This window comes from Sapajus apella, unplaced genomic scaffold (genome assembly GCF_009761245.1).
Source record: "Sapajus apella isolate SASKATOON/1434 unplaced genomic scaffold, GSC_monkey_1.0 scaffold64, whole genome shotgun sequence".
Classification (NCBI taxonomy): Eukaryota; Metazoa; Chordata; class Mammalia; order Primates; family Cebidae; genus Sapajus; species Sapajus apella.
This window is the reverse complement of record NW_022437004.1, coordinates 7,520,896-7,537,462: the sequence shown is the minus strand read 5'-3', so window position 1 is coordinate 7,537,462 and position 16,567 is coordinate 7,520,896. Positions and strand designations below refer to the sequence as shown.

At 45.2% G+C, this 16,567-nt stretch overlaps 1 protein-coding gene across 1 annotated transcript; it reads right to left on the bottom strand.

The window, feature by feature from the left end:
• Nucleotides 1-677: 677 nt before the first annotated feature.
• On the bottom strand, nucleotides 678-14,840 carry LOC116530030 (neuroblastoma breakpoint family member 4-like). The gene is made up of 10 exons (XM_032247967.1): nucleotides 14,507-14,840; nucleotides 12,990-13,092; nucleotides 11,615-11,834; nucleotides 10,510-10,565; nucleotides 9,282-9,645; nucleotides 8,183-8,234; nucleotides 7,650-7,857; nucleotides 7,372-7,544; nucleotides 2,981-3,217; nucleotides 678-955 (listed from the first exon to the last, which is right to left on the bottom strand). Exons 1-10 carry the CDS (start codon nucleotides 14,676-14,678, stop codon nucleotides 732-734), a joined length of 1,809 nt encoding a protein of 602 aa, XP_032103858.1. The 5' UTR covers nucleotides 14,679-14,840; the 3' UTR covers nucleotides 678-731.
• Between the last annotated feature and the right edge of the window lie 1,727 nt (nucleotides 14,841-16,567).

Sequence of the window (16,567 nt, the reverse complement as noted above, 5' to 3'; positions counted from 1 at the left end):
TTTTGAAGTCCTGTCCTCTGCATGTACTTTTGGAGTGACGTCAGTTTAGACGATCATAAATGTCCTCCAGTTAATGTTAGCTCAAATGAGTCCATGAGGTGAGAACACTGAGTCCCTGTCAACTCCATCTACATTGTCACAAGGCTACACATCTGGGGCTGAAGACTAACCTGATTCCAGGCTAGTAGGGAACTCTCATCTGGTTCTAGTTTAGTTTTCTAAGTGGGGCTGTTTGTGCTCGGTTTTCACGTTTCTCGTTCAGCCGAACAAGAGACGATTAAGGGTTGAATAAGATGAGTTGCTCAAAATCCAACTCAAGAGAAAAACCTATGTGTAAATGATGTAGTAAAGGAATGCTCCCTGCAGAAAGAGGCAATGGAGTTGGAGATGCAGTGAGGAAAGGTAAATTTCCCAAGAGAGTGTGTAATTTCAGGCAAAAAACCCTGTGTTCAGCAGCTTAAACTATGCAGTTGATGAGAACAAGGAGACCTGGCCATCCTGTGGCCACGAGAGGGACTCTCAAGACAGCAGAAGGAGAAGGAATAGAACAGAGTTCAGAGAGCAAAGAGGAGATGGGGACAGAAAGGGCATGGCAGGGTGGGAGCCCATAGGACACAGAGGTAAGACCAGACAGAGGTAATAGCAGAAACTAGAGAGAACAAATGGAAGAGAAAAAACAATGGGAGAATAAGCTGCCACCAGAGACAGAGAGAAATAAGAAGTGAGTGCAGCTAAGAGTCATAGATGTGATTACCTCTGCACCCTAAGCGTGAAAGCCAGGGAATCCACTTGCTGAACAGGAGTTTTCTTTTAATACTCTTTGGTTTCAGGACACTTGAGTGCTTAATATGGCCAATGACTTGACGCCCTTGTGTGTTGTCTGCTGAGCCTTCAAGTGCATCGTCTTCCAGCTGCGGAGGGTTCTTCATCCCAGCAGAGGGCTCTAAAACCAGCTCTGAAAATAAAACGACAGCCAATGGCATCCACTGGCACCCCTGATCTGACTGTGACTTTCTCTTCCACCCAAAGGACATCAAATCAGGAATGAGGCCTTGGACAAGAAAGTCAAAAGTATGAGCGGAAGTCAATAGAATCACTTTAATATTTTCTTTTTTGTTGATCTTTTTTACATTACTCGGCAATGACAAGTATGTCAGGAGGCAAAAGCACTCTCAGTCCCCCCAAAATATTCAAGAAACACAGGATTAAGAAACACAAATAGCTTTCCGGTAGATAAGGCAAAAGCAAGGAAATCACACTGTATGTAGGCTGGGCTTTGAGGAGGGAAGAGGTTATAAAAATGAAAGTTAAATCAGAGCTGAGTTCAAACAGGTGATGGGGATGGAACGGGCTGGCAGGGTGACAGCCCTTGAGACACAGAGGTGAGACCAGACAGAGGTTACAGCAGCTGATGAGAGAAAAGAACCGGGGAAGCCTAAACCTGGAGAATTTACAAAATTTGTACCATTATATGATCTATTACATGTACATATACACCCTATGTAGCATACACACCAAATACACATAATCTATATGACAAATTACATCAATGCATATATCTGTATGTATTAATCTAATGAAGAAATATTACATAGAGGTTTGGAAGATATTAAATGTAACGTTATAATGACTGTTCTGGTCTATTGAATTAGAAAAAAAAATAGAAACATGAGAAGAATGAGAAAGAAAATGTGTGGAGAGAAACAAATGACCTGTTAGACAGCAGGAGAAATCACCAGCTGAAGGAAAATATGAATGAGACAAAAGGGGTTCACTCTGTCCTCTTACCTGGAGCCTGTTCAGGCTCTGGTCTCCAGGGAAAGTGAGCAAGAGACAGTGTGTCTGAGCCACTGGGGTGAGTCTTGGCTCGGGGTGTGAGAATCCATAGAGAAGCAAAGGAGATTCTGGTGGGAAGAAATCAGTTTAAATAAGTTATCAAGGCACGTATCAGGAACTGCGCATCTCCCGATACCCGCTGAGCGCCTTCCATGTGTCCTCTCCACGGACCCAGATGGTGCTCATTATCTCACGTGACCCTCCCTCCTCCTGAGGACAGGGGTCCCCTCATTCCTCAGCTGAGGGCATTGCGTGACAGATGAGAACCAGGCAGCCCCAGGGGCTCCGGGAGGAGATACTGAGTGGGACAGAGAGTGAAGATGAACACGACCCAGGGTTTTAAAAAAATCTGAGCAGAAGTGGATCCCTGTGAGATGGAAACTGAGGACATGGCCATGGACATGAGTGGAGGTGATGAACTAAATGGAGGTTCATAAAAGACACTGATGTGAACACTTTTCATGTGAAAGTTGCCCTTTGTTTTTAAAAAGAGCAGAACAAACAGGAGAAGAAACTGACTTGTGGTCCCAGGATTTACACTGTTACTGAATGTACCTCATAGGTTGTTACTGAAAGTTCCTGATAGTGGAAATTGGCTTCATGAGGGATGGGGAAGGAGAGGAAGAAAACTGGCAGAGGAGTGTGTGTGAGAAAGGAAAGGAAGAGGGGTCTCTAGAAAACAGAGAGCTTCGCAATTGCTCTACCTCAGAGAAGCCATAGTCTGTGAAGTCACTTTCTAAATGTAAATTTGGCAGAAGACAAATGGATTAGGTAACAGCTATTTATAGGTTTATTGAGCAATTGTTATTGAATAAGGCCCGTTGGAAATTATAATAATTAATACTCTCAACAATGATGACAGGTAGATATTATTTTTTAGGTAGCTGCAATGAGGAAACAGAGATTTACACTCCAAAAAGACAAAATCTTTGGCCAAAGTGAACAACCAGAAAGAGGCAAACCAGGACCTGAGAGCAGATTTTGTCCTAAGCCCCAGGCTCTAGCTCACCTCACTGGGTTGGAGCATCATGGATTTCAACTTGACCCTGAGTGGGCACGGAGAGTTCCCATTCTCCCCTCTACCCACAGCACCGTGACCACCAACACCTGGACTAGACCTTCTTATTCCCCTTTCCTTCCCTACCTTGAAAGGGACATTGGGTCCCAGAATCAGCATTGGCTGTGAAGCTGCAGGTGGTGGAGGAAAGGCCCAGCCTGGCTAAGCCATTCCCGCAGTCGAACCCTTGATCCAGCTGTAGTTGCAGACAACTGGTCATCAGGGTGCTTGGCTCCAGCTGTGTCTGTGAAGCCTGCACCTCTGCCAAGCGGTAGCTCCAGTCTCCACTGCAAGTCCCTTGGGCACAGGCCTCCTGGGTGGGAGCTGAAAGGAGAAGGGGCTTCAGTAGGAACAATCTCAGTTTTCCCTTTGTGAAGCACACCCAGAACACCCATCGCTGCTGTCCCTGCCTCTCAGTAAAGCCACCCAGTGACCCAGGCCACACAGACACATATCACGTCAATGTAGGTGACGTCACCTTTCCTGTCTGTGTCTGGGGATACTGACGTGGGCTGGAGTTCCAGGGCTGGGGTGTCCCTGAAGTGAAAAACCCCTTCTTCAGCCCAGAGAACGTTGGATTGGCTAACAAGGTCATGATACTTAGTCTGCCATTATTAATCTCTTTCCTGTGCCAAGAAGGAAAGTTCTAGAGAGCCCTCAGAGCGTAGGAGAGGAGGAGCTGTTCTCCACAACACAGGTGTATAAGAACAGGGCAAGAGTTAGAGCCACGAGGCTTTGAGAAAGAACCATGAGGAAGACCAAACACTAAGTGAAGCAAACTTTTCAGGGATCTGGGATGTTTTGAATTTGCCATTGCCTATAATGGTTTAACCCCCGCCCACACATCTCTAACCTATTGCCATAGAGCGGGTGTCAGCAGCCATAGGCAATGTAGTAGACAGACCACTCCCTTGGGGGAAATTCAGAAGCCATAAGAGCTGCAGATCAGCACGTGCAGTTCCTTAGGAAGGTAACACAGGGCACAGTCCTCACATTACCCACTCCTTCAGTGGGGTTCAGGAAGACAAATAATTTCTATTTCCACAGGGAGAGGAATGCACATTCTCAGAGTGGACTAAGGAAAGTCTCCCAATGACCTCATGCCAGTCCATGTCTGGCTTAGGATAGGGATGGCGCCCGCAGGGCCGGATCCACATTGCTGCAGGGCTCCTCTCTGCACCAGGTGCCATCCAGCTTTGTGGTCTTTGTCCAGGAGCCATTGTCTCAGCCAGGTTTGGCATCCCTAGTTGCTCAGGGCACATTTTACTGATGATTAACCCTCAGCCACTTAGGACACTCTCACATTTCAAGATACCTCACATTGAGCAAATGAGGAAAACATCCTGAAACAACAAACCTGGCTGATGAAGGCTGGGCAAACACATCTCTCCCTTTCTGATTCTCTGCACTTGCTATTTAGAATCAAGCTCTGTGAATGTCTTTGATTCTCACTACTTAATTTTCTCACGTCACTTTATCCCTCTTTTCTAGACTACTGAGTCTTATTAAACTTATACTTTGAATATTTGCATTTTCAGAAGAAAAGGGAAAAGATTTTTTCAAACTTCTGATGTACTATGGCATTGTTAATTGGGCAGGTTGGGAAAGCCTGCGATAAAAGATCAAGTGATAATTTAGGTTGTATTCTATCTAAATCTACCAAGCTTTTCTCTGCAGGGAGAGGATGGGCAGAGCAGATGCACTTTGACATGGCTGCTGGCATCAGGGCTGTGCATTATACACACTATTCCCGCATTATTATCATGAAGCCACACACAGGAAGCCTCCTTGTGTAATTTGAGGGGCACATTCATTCATCTCGGACCGTTTGCATTCATGAATGTGGCCTCTCCTGGCCCAGGTCTCCTGACGCCCTGGCAGGACAGGCCCACATCACAGACATCACACTTCCGAGACGTGTCAGAGCAATTCCCTTTCTTATTGTAGGAGCCCCATCCTGGCTGAGGTGTTCATGAGATGCAGCTCCACAGATTTACAGGGACCCAAGCATGGCCAAGCTGAGAGTCGAAACCCTGGGGACAGGGGGTGGGGAGAGACTAGGAACTTTCATCCCCTGAGTGCTTTTCTAAGGGAGAGCCTGTGGGAGCTGTAGGTCCCCCTGGAGGAACCGGAGGAGCCACTGATTCTGCTCACAGACAAAGTGCACAGAGGTAATCCTTCTTGAGAAGTCTGTGCCAGGTGCTATAGGAGTTCTTTATCCCAGACCAGCAACTTTTCTGTTTCAACTTGACTTTCTTCCAAAATAATTTCTACAAAAGGAAAAAGGTGAGCACCCATAGTGGCTCAGTACCTGACAGGTCCCCCCACAGAGAAATGACAGAAACTGGGCCATGGGGTCAGGCAGACAAGGGGCTTATGTTCCCACCACGGCTAATTGGGACATCCTGGGCAAGTGCAGGAAATTTTCCAGAGCCCCAGTGTCCTCAGCTCTAACAGGGAAATGCCACTGCCCATTTGGGAGCATTTCTTGAGCCCTGAATGTTTCATAGCAGGACAGAGCTTGTTTGGCAAGGGCAAGGGCATACAGCAGATGCAAGGCCAATGTGTATTTTATTTGTTTCATGAATTACTGTGATCCTAGAAAAGTATTAGCTTTTTCAAATTCAGGGAGAAATACAAAATGGGAAAGGGGATGGTCCCAGCAGGAAAGGCACTCACTGACCAAAACAGAAAAGAGGCCAACATTGTTGTTGCTAGTTTCATTCTTTGTGTGTGTGTGAGACACAGAGTCTCAGTTTGTTGCTCAGGCTGGAGTGCAGTGGTGCAATCATAGCTCACTGCAGCCTCAATTTCCCAGGCTCAGGTGATCCTTCCATCTCAGCCTCCCAAGTAGCTGGGACTACAGGCGTTTGTCACCATGCCCTGCTAATATTTCTAGAGACATGCTTTTATGATGTTGCTCACACTGGTCTCAAACTCTTGAGCTCAAGCAATTTACCTGCCTTGGCCTCCCAAAGTGCTGGAATTACAGCCATAAGCCATCGCACCTGGCATTGTTGTTAATTTTATTACAACAGATATGCTGGGGTACATCACAGAGTTCCTTGCTCTTCCTAGAAAATGAGTTGATGAATGAAACTCCCCAAAATCCACATGAAACTCCCAGAATGGAATTAAAGAAACACAATGAGCAAGAAGAAATGAAAATTGAAAGTTTTCTCTACATATCCATGAAGCTGCTACACCAAGAGGCCCGTGCTCAGAGGAAGGGTTTTCTGGACATCATGGGGACAGGAACCACTCTCATCGGTTAGGCCAGTACCTCATGAGGGACACTAGATCTCAATGTTTTTCATGAGAATATAGCACTGAGACCAAATCTTGATTGAAATGAGAAACCCATACGTAGAAGAAAACACTGTAGCTCTACAGAGGATACAAGCCTTGCCGTGCATAAAGGAATGGATGCCAGACTGCATCAGTGGAGGGAAGAGACATCAGAGGAAGTAGAGCTGCAGTTCCCTACCTTTTTGGCACCAGGGTCTGGTTCCATGGAAGACAATATTTCAGGGACAAGGTAGCGGGGATGGACTGGGATGATTCAAGCACATTACATTTTTTGTGCACTTTATTTCTATAATTATTACACTGCAATATCTAATGAAATAATTATACAACTCACCAAAATGTGGAGTCAGTGGGAGCCCTAAGCTTGTTTACCTGCAACTAGATGTTCCCTTCTGGGGGTGACAGTCACTGGGAGACAGTGACAGATCATCAGGCATTAGATTCTTATGAAGATTGCACAGCCTAGACCCATCACATGCACAATTCACAATAAGGTTCCAGCTCCTGTGAGAATCTAATACCACTGCTGATCTGACAGGAGGTGGAATTCATGCAGTAATGCTCTCCCACCGCTCATGCTCTCCCACCGCTCACCTCCTGCTGTGTGGCTTAGTTTCTAACAGGTCATGGACCCACAAGGGTCCATGGATGGCCCCTGCATTGGGAATCTGTGATGTAGAGAATCCAGTATGAAACACAGGAATCATAAAACAGGCCTCCAGATCATCGTGCAAAACTTCCTGCATGTGTGGATGGCCAGAGAAGAGATAAGGGCACTGTTCAAGGCATGTAGTTAGCAACATAATTTCAGAAAGAAGAGATGCCCTATTTTAAAGGAGATTTGTTATGCAAATATGTCCAGATGAGCTACTGTGGACAAGAACTTGCTAAAAGCCCTAACCCCTTTCCAGTTTTTATGCCCACAGCCTGCTCTTGCAAGAAGCAGCCAGGCGACAGAGGAGTCACGTGGGACAGGAGTAGAGGAAGGTTCACCCACTGGATGTATGTGATTGAAACTGGATCCCAGAGCCAGATTCAAAACAGGCTCAGTGTACAGGGCCTGCCTGCATTGATGGCCTGGCTCAGCTACACAAGTTGCAGAAACAAAACATATGGAGACTACCTGGGAAGACACTGGAGCTTTGTGATCTTCAGGCTGGAGTACTCACAGGCTACATCCAGAGCAGAGTATGTGAGCTGATCATCCAATGAAGACAAGGTGCTGCTATAAGGCTGGTGGCAGTCAGACAGGTCATGGTGAACTGAAGGAGTCAAGTAAATTTCATCCAAGGAGTCCTCTGGGACTTCCTGTTCCTTTACCTTTGGCAGCTCCCGGCTCAGCCTGGAGGAAAGAAGACAGAAGATAAACACTGGAGAGAAGCAAAACCACTGCGCCCAGCTGGTTCTACAGGGAGGACCACAGGAGGGGCCAGAGGAAGCCTTGTACAGTCCCCTCAGAAAGACATAACCATCCTTCCCTGTCTCGAGCAGGAGACAGAGCGGCAGGTGCTCAGTGCACTGGGCAGACAATGAGCTGGGGAGGAAGGAGATGGAGGATCCCTGTGGGAAACTGCCAGGACACAGTGCATTCAGCACTTCTGCATACAGTTTGTTGACATTAGCATCAGAGGCCAAATGAATACAGGTTCTTGAATCTTCACAGAAAGAGTTCCTGTTTCCTCAACATCACTTGTTCTCAAAACTGTGAGCAGGATGTGAGTTATTTTCACTCACTCTCCTGCTATTAAATACTTGTAAACATGGTGATAATGCCAAAGAGGCAGACATCAGGTGAGGTCAGGAAATCCCTGAGTTTGGTCAGTTCACCTGGCTCAACTGATTGTCCATTCCTATGCTTGAGAGGGAATTTTTGGATGAATGGATGACACAGTTCTATTCATCACTTCCTGTCCTATTTTCCCTGGATCCCTAGTCTCCAGGTGTCACTATTGAGCTAACAGCCCACAAATCCACAGTTACCTGGGGGGCACTGGCACTTTTCCTTCCTCTTCCTAATGATCATTTTGGTTTCCTGTAAAGAAATTTAGGAGAGCAAGTCACAGTAAGCAAATCACACTTCAACAAGACCAAATCAGTGTCCAGTCATAGCACAAGGAGATAAATATCCTCAGTGTAAGAATGTGATATTCTGACAGGAAGGTTCTAACGTGCTCTAGATGAAGCCTTGTCAGAAGTAGATGAGCCTGCTTTCCAGACCCATGGGACAGAATCTCCCTCATCTAATATCATAATCCCATATTTTCTGACCTAAGTCTGTGCAAACAATTTAACAAATTTTTTTTCCCATGATCTTCAAAAATGGTCCTAACTACTCTCCAGAAGTATTGCTGGAACACTGATTTATCTCATCGTATATCCTGGTCGATGAATTGTAAGATAAATTTTATTTATATACCTCCTGGTATCAAGGTGACTGCATAGCTAAGACAATCTGACTCAAAGGAGACCAAGACTGAAGCCGAGAAGAGTGAAATCAGGGAAACAACATCGCCAAATACACAGGCGAGGCTGTCAGTGGCCGTGGACAAGCATAGAAACTCCGTGGACATTGTGCAGGGGCACAAATTACATCATTACAGGGGACAAGAGACATAGGAACTGAGCTAGGAGGCCTGACAGATATCTCCCGTACAGCTCCTGTACACAGGTGGCTATGAATTAGTCACACCTGCTTGTGGTCCAGTAACCCGATATTGGGGCCAGGGAGAAGTGGAAAGCCATCGGAGCCACTGATATCTGTATTTAACATTCCATCCTAGTCCTCCCTCCCTCCCGTCCTTTCTTTTTTTCTTTTTCCTTTTTTTTTTTTTTTTTTTTTTTGAGACAGGGTTTCTCTCTGTCACCCAGGGTGGAGTGCAGTGGTGCGGTCATGACTCACTGCAGTTTCAACTTCCTGTGCTCAGATGATTCTCCTACCTCAGTCTTATGAATAGTTGGGACTACAGGTATGCACCACCAGGCCTGGGTAATTTTTTATATTCTTTGTAAAGATGGATTTCACCAGATTTCCCAAGCTGGTCTTGAACTCCCAAACTCAAGTAATCCACCCACCTGGACCTCCCAAAGTGCTGAAATTACAGATGTGAGGCACTGCCCCCAGCTTCATCCTAGTTTCTGATTCAAACCAATGTGTATGTATACAGCCCATCCTCAGAATTGATCTTCCTCGGCCTAGACAGAGGTACGAGGGATAAAGAATATACAGGCTACCTGGGAGAATGTTTAGAGCTTCCTCCCCTTCATCCTGAGTGCATTCACTGTCTACAACCAGAGCAGAGTCGACTTTGTCTCCCTCAAATGTGACTTTGGCACTCCTGTGAGGCTGGTTGAAGTCAGAAGCGCCGTAGCTATTTGAGCAAGTGGCAGCACATTCCTCCAGTGAATCCTGAGGGACTTCCTTTTCCTCAGCCTTCTGCACCTCCCTGATGAGCCAGGTAGGACAGAGATGACAAAGATTAAACCAAGAGGGATTGGGCCCCAGGAATTCCCAGCTGGTTTTGACGGGAGGCATAAGGTAGTGGTCCCAGAAAGCAAAGGGGAGGTTCCGTTTAAGAGGGAACAGGCAATCCTCCTCTATCTGCAATAGAGCATGGCTGCCATGGGAACCAGAGAGGAAGAGAGCAGCTGGTGTTCATTGCACTGGACAGATAGGAGCTGAAGAAGACAGAGATTCAGCTGCTTCTGTATGGTACAGTCTTGAGAGCACACACACAGAACCAAAAACAGCTGCCACGTCATGTGTATTAAGCTGGATTGCGTTTAACATACTGTGGCCAAGGGAATACAGGTGTCTGAGCCATGGTAGACTCCAGAGATGGTGTGCCTTCTAGATTTTTAAAAAAATTTTAACAATGTGATGTGAAATGTAAATATTTTCTAGGTATTTTTCTTAGTGTTTAACTTTGCTAGGTGTTCCTAATTTCTCTGCTGTTTGCCTCCTTGCTATTTATCTTCCCTATCAAGAGTCTAAAGATAACCGTGTAGAAAGTGGCTTTGAATCTCCTCCTGGCTTTCAATACAGGGGAGGACAGGTCTCCTGTGTGTGTGCAGGAAGTCCCTAAGGCTAGTGAGTTCATCGAGGGTCATGCTTACAGGTACCATGAAGACAATGGACAAGCATGTTAACAGTGCTATTTCCTTATTGGTTAATTCATGAAATCAGTGCACTCTGCAGCTATCTGTATCCTGCATCTGGAATCTGTGACTACCTTTACCTACCTGTGTTCCTTCTGAGACCTTTTTCATATTTTACCACCCATTACCCACTCCTGACTATTTAGTGTTACCTGGGAGCAGGTGATTCCTGTATGTTCTCAGTCTCCTCATCTGTAACATCTTCATCCTCATCTTCATCATTTTCTGGAAATACAGAAGTGTCTATTCAGAAATTTCCCACTTCACCCACTGGAAGCACAGTTAGCCCTATGTGCACTGAGACATGAGCATCCATGTATGGGTCTGCGTTGTACTGAAAACTCTACTGTTTATCTCTAAAAAATGCCCTGGCATGTTCTCCTGATCCATGAGGGAACGTGTTTCTGAACTGGAGGGCCACCATCAATTTGTGGCCAAATATTGAAAAGACTCCTTGCTCCCCATATTGCTAGAGGCTTGTCCAGCCTCTCTCTAAGCTTCAGCAGCTATCTCCCCAATCCTGCCACGGTCCTGATACCCAGGCACAGGCTCTGTGTCCTGTCACAGCTTGCATTAAAACCTGTATCTTTCTCTTAGGACAGGACAAACAAACTTGTCCCACAATACTCCATACATCGGGACTTCATGGGCGCTCCAAGAGACTTCCACTGTGCTATCCAGGGACACTCTCTCCATGGGGAGTTCCAGTCTAGATCACTTCCTACTACCAAATGTCCCCACATTAAGTACCTTCTCCAACACCAAACAGCGAGGGGCTTTATCTCATTGTGAAATATAGTCGTAAGTGTTCCCACATTTGAATGCAAGAGATAGTTTGCCTGCCTTTACAGATTTAGAGACAGGAACTAAGGAAGGATGAATTAATCAGTTCCTCACAGTTGCTAAAGACATTGCTGAAGATAGAGCCTGGGAACCTTCATTCTTAGTCCAGGGCTCTTTTTACTCTAACAAGCTGCCTCCTGTCACAGCCTCCTTCCTGTCCTTTAAAACTGGACAGATGCTGCCTTTTGCCTCAAAGACCACATTCCAGTAAGAAATGAGGGGACATTTGCAATACTGTGACCTCCAACCCCATGAGTTTCCCATCTCTGTTTTTACCCAGGAAGTCCTGGTCATGTCGTGGCTACAAATTTTCAGTGGAAAGAAACATTACCCATAAAATTGTCATTGTGGAGGTGTGGAGGTCTGGGGACTTTGATAAACCTGGGTGTGTGTGTTATCAGGGCCTGTGTCCACCTTAGCTGGGCTGAGCTTGTTGACAAGACGCTCTGCCAGCCTGTGCCCCTCAGCCAGCTGCTCTCGGAGGTCCTGACCCTGGGACTTGTTAGGGTCATCAGGAGTGAGAAGGGCCTTGAAATGTTGATTCAGTGAGCGGGAGGCATCTCTCCCTTCCCGTAACTTCTCCCGTAACTGGGTCAGCTCTTTTGCCTGAGAGTGAACCAGGGCTTTATATTGCCTACGGTGAGATAGCAGAGAACGTTTAATAACGGAAAGGGGTGAGTGATCAGTTCTAATACTGCAACGGAGGTTTATGTGAGAATGTCCTCATGGAGCCCTCCAAGCAGAAGGTCACAACATGTTTGGGGATATACACACGTTTTTTTAGGCAGGGCTTGGTGGCTCACGTCTGTAATCCTAGCACTTTGGGAGGCTGAGGCGGGCAGATTAACGGATGTCAGGACTTCAAACCCAGCCTGACCAACATGGTGAAACCCTGCCTCTACTAAAAATACAAAAATTACCCAGGCATGGTGGAGCATGCCTGTAGTCCCAGCTACTTGGGAGGCTGAGACAGGAGAATTTCTTGAACCCTGGAGGCAGATGTTGCAGTTAGCTGAGATTGTGTAACTGCACTCCAGCCTGGGTGACAGAAATGAGACTCCATCTCAGAAAAAAAGAAAAAAAATTATATCTCTCTATTTATAATATACAGATATCAAATATATATTTAACTAGAGGCTTTCTCTGTATCAGAGAGAGCTCCTATAAGATCCTTTAAGATGTTCCATTCATTTTTTTTCTTCTGTAAACCAAAGTCAGTGCCTTCCTAAATCGATTTTAAAGGGATGTCTTTTCAGTTCCTCATTTTGGCCATGGACATTTCAATGTGAAAATTCACATAGTGAATCTTGCAGTGACTGGAAACAAGCCATGCACAGAAACGTGGCCAGGTGCAGATGGGGTGAATTGGAAAGATGAAAGAAGAAAAGAATGACAGGTCAAGAAGGCAATATTGATTGAATGAATGAGTTGCTGCAGTCAGTCAGGAGGTGACTCTGACTAAGAGAAAATGGGGTGGTGATCACACACCATTTTGAGGGTATTAAATGCTGCTGGGTGGTTCGTTTTCTTTTAATGAACTTTGGTTATGCAAATTTCAATTCAACAATTAGTTGTTTTAAAAAGAGAAATCAAAGCTCAAGAAACAACTGTAACCCATAACTTGCTAAGATTACTGTTCTGCTTTATGAATATTTGTGTGAAATGTGCCTGGCAGGTAAATGCCTGCCCTTGTCCTGGCCCAGCTTAGCTCTTAGTTCTCCCAGCTGAACTGCTGCACTTCAGAGATCACACCCCTGCCCACCTGCCTGTCCCCACAGCGTCTGCTCACCTGAGCTCCTCAGCTTGCCTGAGCTTCTCTGCCAGCTTCTCCTCTATGAACTGCACTTCATTCCTCAGCACAGAGTCTATGATGTCTTTGTCCTCTTCACGCTCTGAGAAAAGACAGTCACGCCTGCCTCAGTGGAAGGCTGGACATGCTGGTGTGGTCACTGCCTACAGGGCAGGTGGCAGTGTCTGTCCCAAGGACAAAAGCATCCCCAGTACCAGACTGTAGTGAGGAATTTCCTCATTTTTAATTGTCAACCTCCCAACTTTCTGGCATTTGATACTCTCCATCTTAGAGATGGGGAAAAAGAAGCTCAATGGCACATCAAGTCACTTGACAGGATGATTCACCTGGAATGAGGCAGAGTCAGAATTCACAGCCCCTGAGATCTGACTCTGAATCGTGGGACACTTTCCCAAGCCTTGCAGCCTCTCCTGTCAAACACTCTACTAGGGCATGAAGTAGTGATATCCTGTACAGTAGGAAAGGCCGTTAGGACTATGGGACTCATGGATTCTCTGGTACTGGGAATTTCAAGCACAAATATGTCAAAGATTTTAAAAAATCATATCTGAATATAATTATATAAAATATGAGGCATAAGACCCTGAGATCATCATAGAAATATGACCAAATACTAATAAAATTTGGATTAAGTTAGAAACAGTAGACTGAAGAACTAATAGTGTTTACTCTGTGCCAAGAATTGTTCTAGGAGAATTAGAAGAAACAGGTCATGTAATTCTTGCAGCAATTTACAGAGGTAGGTATTATTATAGTATGCAATGAACAGATGAGGAAACTGAGGCACAGAGAAGACAGGCAACTTGGATGGAGCTCAGGAGACCGGCCCAGGCTCCCTGCTCTGCACACAGCACTGCTACCTCCACAATGTCTTATGTGCCATCTTTCTTCCTCTTTAGGATAAGAGCCTGTACCCCAGGACGCAGGACTTCCCTCTCACCAAGGTACTCCCTGCTTTTCATGCTGTCACTTATGAATGACACCATTACTATTAGGAGCAGCCTCCTCTTTAAGCTCCTTAGAGCAGGTACTCTGTACTGTCTCCATGTTTCCCCCGGGGTTCCCTGAAGAGAGATTTGCCTATAGGGCCTCAAAGAAGCTTAAACTGAATGGCAGTTCATAAGTTCCAGGCACTTGGACCAACGGACTAGATGTTATTTGTCTGCAGGATCTTCTAGGGTACAGAGAGCATTCTTGTAAACATGACTGAGCATCTTGCTGAGAAAAGCAAGTGGGTCTGTGCCTGAGTCAGAGGTCAGTAGGCAGGATTTTAACTCTAGTCCCACCGCACATCGGACTGCTAACGTGGAACAGTTGCTAAGTACGTTGTGCCTCTGTTTTCCATCCTTAACACAATCAAGTTAAAATACCCATTTCTGTTTTCCTAGAACTAAGGAAAGGATGAAATTAATTCTGATGAAGAGACCGTTCAGTATCTCAGAGAGAAGACAGGTGCTGATTCATCACTTTCGTGATGGTGAATCTATAGAACTTACTGTATTTCTTCAGTTGTTTAGCCAGAGAGTAGGCAGTAGCTTGACTTATAAGAAATTTCTCCTTGAGGTCTTCGAACTGCTGTTGGCTCTCTGCCAGCTGGGAGCGCAATTCCTGGTTGATTTTCATCTCTGCCCTGTCATGGGGCAAATGTATGGCAGTTACCACCACCATGCCGACATTTGCGGCAGAAAAGTTCAAACAGGGACTGGGGAGAAGAAACCCAAGCACATGATGGGTCAAAAACTAGTGAAATCAACTAGGTTTATTCAGGACTGAGGAATGACAACAGCTGGAATTGTTGACTTACGTTTGAGAAGAACTTGATCCACAAAACACAGTCGTTCAGAGTCCTTAACCGAAAAAAAAGTGTTTAGGATGCCTGAGCTCAGAGTCGAAGGCACTGCCTGTAGCTCTGCCTCTGACAAGAGTGAGGTGGGTAGCAGCCAGCGTGCCAGGTAACCGTCTGCAGTTGCAATAACAGAATTAGAAGGTGGGGGTGTCATGGAATCTTCGGAGCCCTGCGTTCCAATTGCCCAGCTGTGTTGAAACCCAAAGTCCCCTGGTCTCACCCGACAGTCACTGATGGGGACCATTTCTTCACCAGTCACTCTCAGTAACTGTGCACCCTTGTGACAATGCTATAGACTCACTTCTTTCTCAACACATCTAAGCATATTCCTCGCAGTTCATCTCGTGTGTGTATAAAATCGTCGAGGTAGAGATAGTTTCCCAAATGGTTACGTTTTCTTAGTGGTAGTCAGGAAGTTACCCCACCTTCTCTAAGTTAAAATAGATCTTAAGGCTTTTCCACAAATGAAAGATATTAAACTTTTAAACTACCATGGTATCTTCTGGGTTCTACAATTTTTTTTTCTGAAAAAGTTCATCAATAATTTATTTTTTAAAATATTTTTCCCCTGGCTCAGTATTTTCCTGGCTGCATCCCATTATTATGTTGATTTCTTTTCTCTGACTAAGGCAGCATCTTGGCTTTTCATTACACTTAAGACCAGTTCACAACCCTATGTGCAAAGCTCTACCTCTATCTGCAGGTTGATTTGTTTCCTTAATGTCACTGAACACTTGTTTTATACTTGTCACTTACCAATATTATTCTCGTCCCATAAGAGCTCTTTTCAAGGTATCAAATGATCAAAATCATTTGTGTATAGCCCCTGAAAACATGTTTGAACATATATTTTGGGAAGTCTTGTAAACCTGATGCTATTTTGTTGTTTTCATTTAGTTTTCCCATGTATTGAAAGGAAAAGGAACAGGGCCATGAACACTTCTTATGGAATATTGTTGGACATGTCCATATACACATACGATCTAACACCATTGATGTGTTGTTGCCTTCCACTACCAACCTGGAAAGACCATGGGCACAGTCGGGGTGGTTGATGATCCTCAGTGTTCCTGTGCAGTAGAAGCTGAGTTTGGGATGAGAGGCATGAGTAGCGAATCACCTCCTCACTTCCTCAGCTTTTTTCCTCACCTAGATTTTGTGAGGCTAGGACTTGGGAGATTGTCCCGTAGCCCAGGTCTCTTAAGTTTGGCTGCTGGACTTGCGTGAGTTGAAGGTGTGATGAGTGTTACATAGGCTACCCAGCATTCAGGTAGAAGTGAAGGAAGGAGGACTGGGTCAATCCCATTTGAAAACCTGCCTCTCAGCAGCCTGCACCATCCTCCAGCTACACTGTGTAATGACAGTGCTTTGAGATGTATCAGAGGCTGTAAATACATCTATTTTCTGGTGTCTGGGAGACCTGACATTCTCTGCCAGAATGAAAAGCTCTCAAGTTTCTTCATTTTACAAATGATGAAACTGCAGGTTCACAAAGTTACATGGCTTACTTGAGGTCACCCAGCAGTGAGTTTTGAGCACTGCCAATAAAAGCAATCAATAATTATTCAGAAATTGTTCATAAAATCCATATAATTCAGTAGATTCACATAATTATTCCATAATTATTAATTTCCAATTTGTTCTAGGCATTTTGTTTAAAAGTGTACACATAGTTGGATATCATATTTTCATCATAATCCTTAAGGCCATG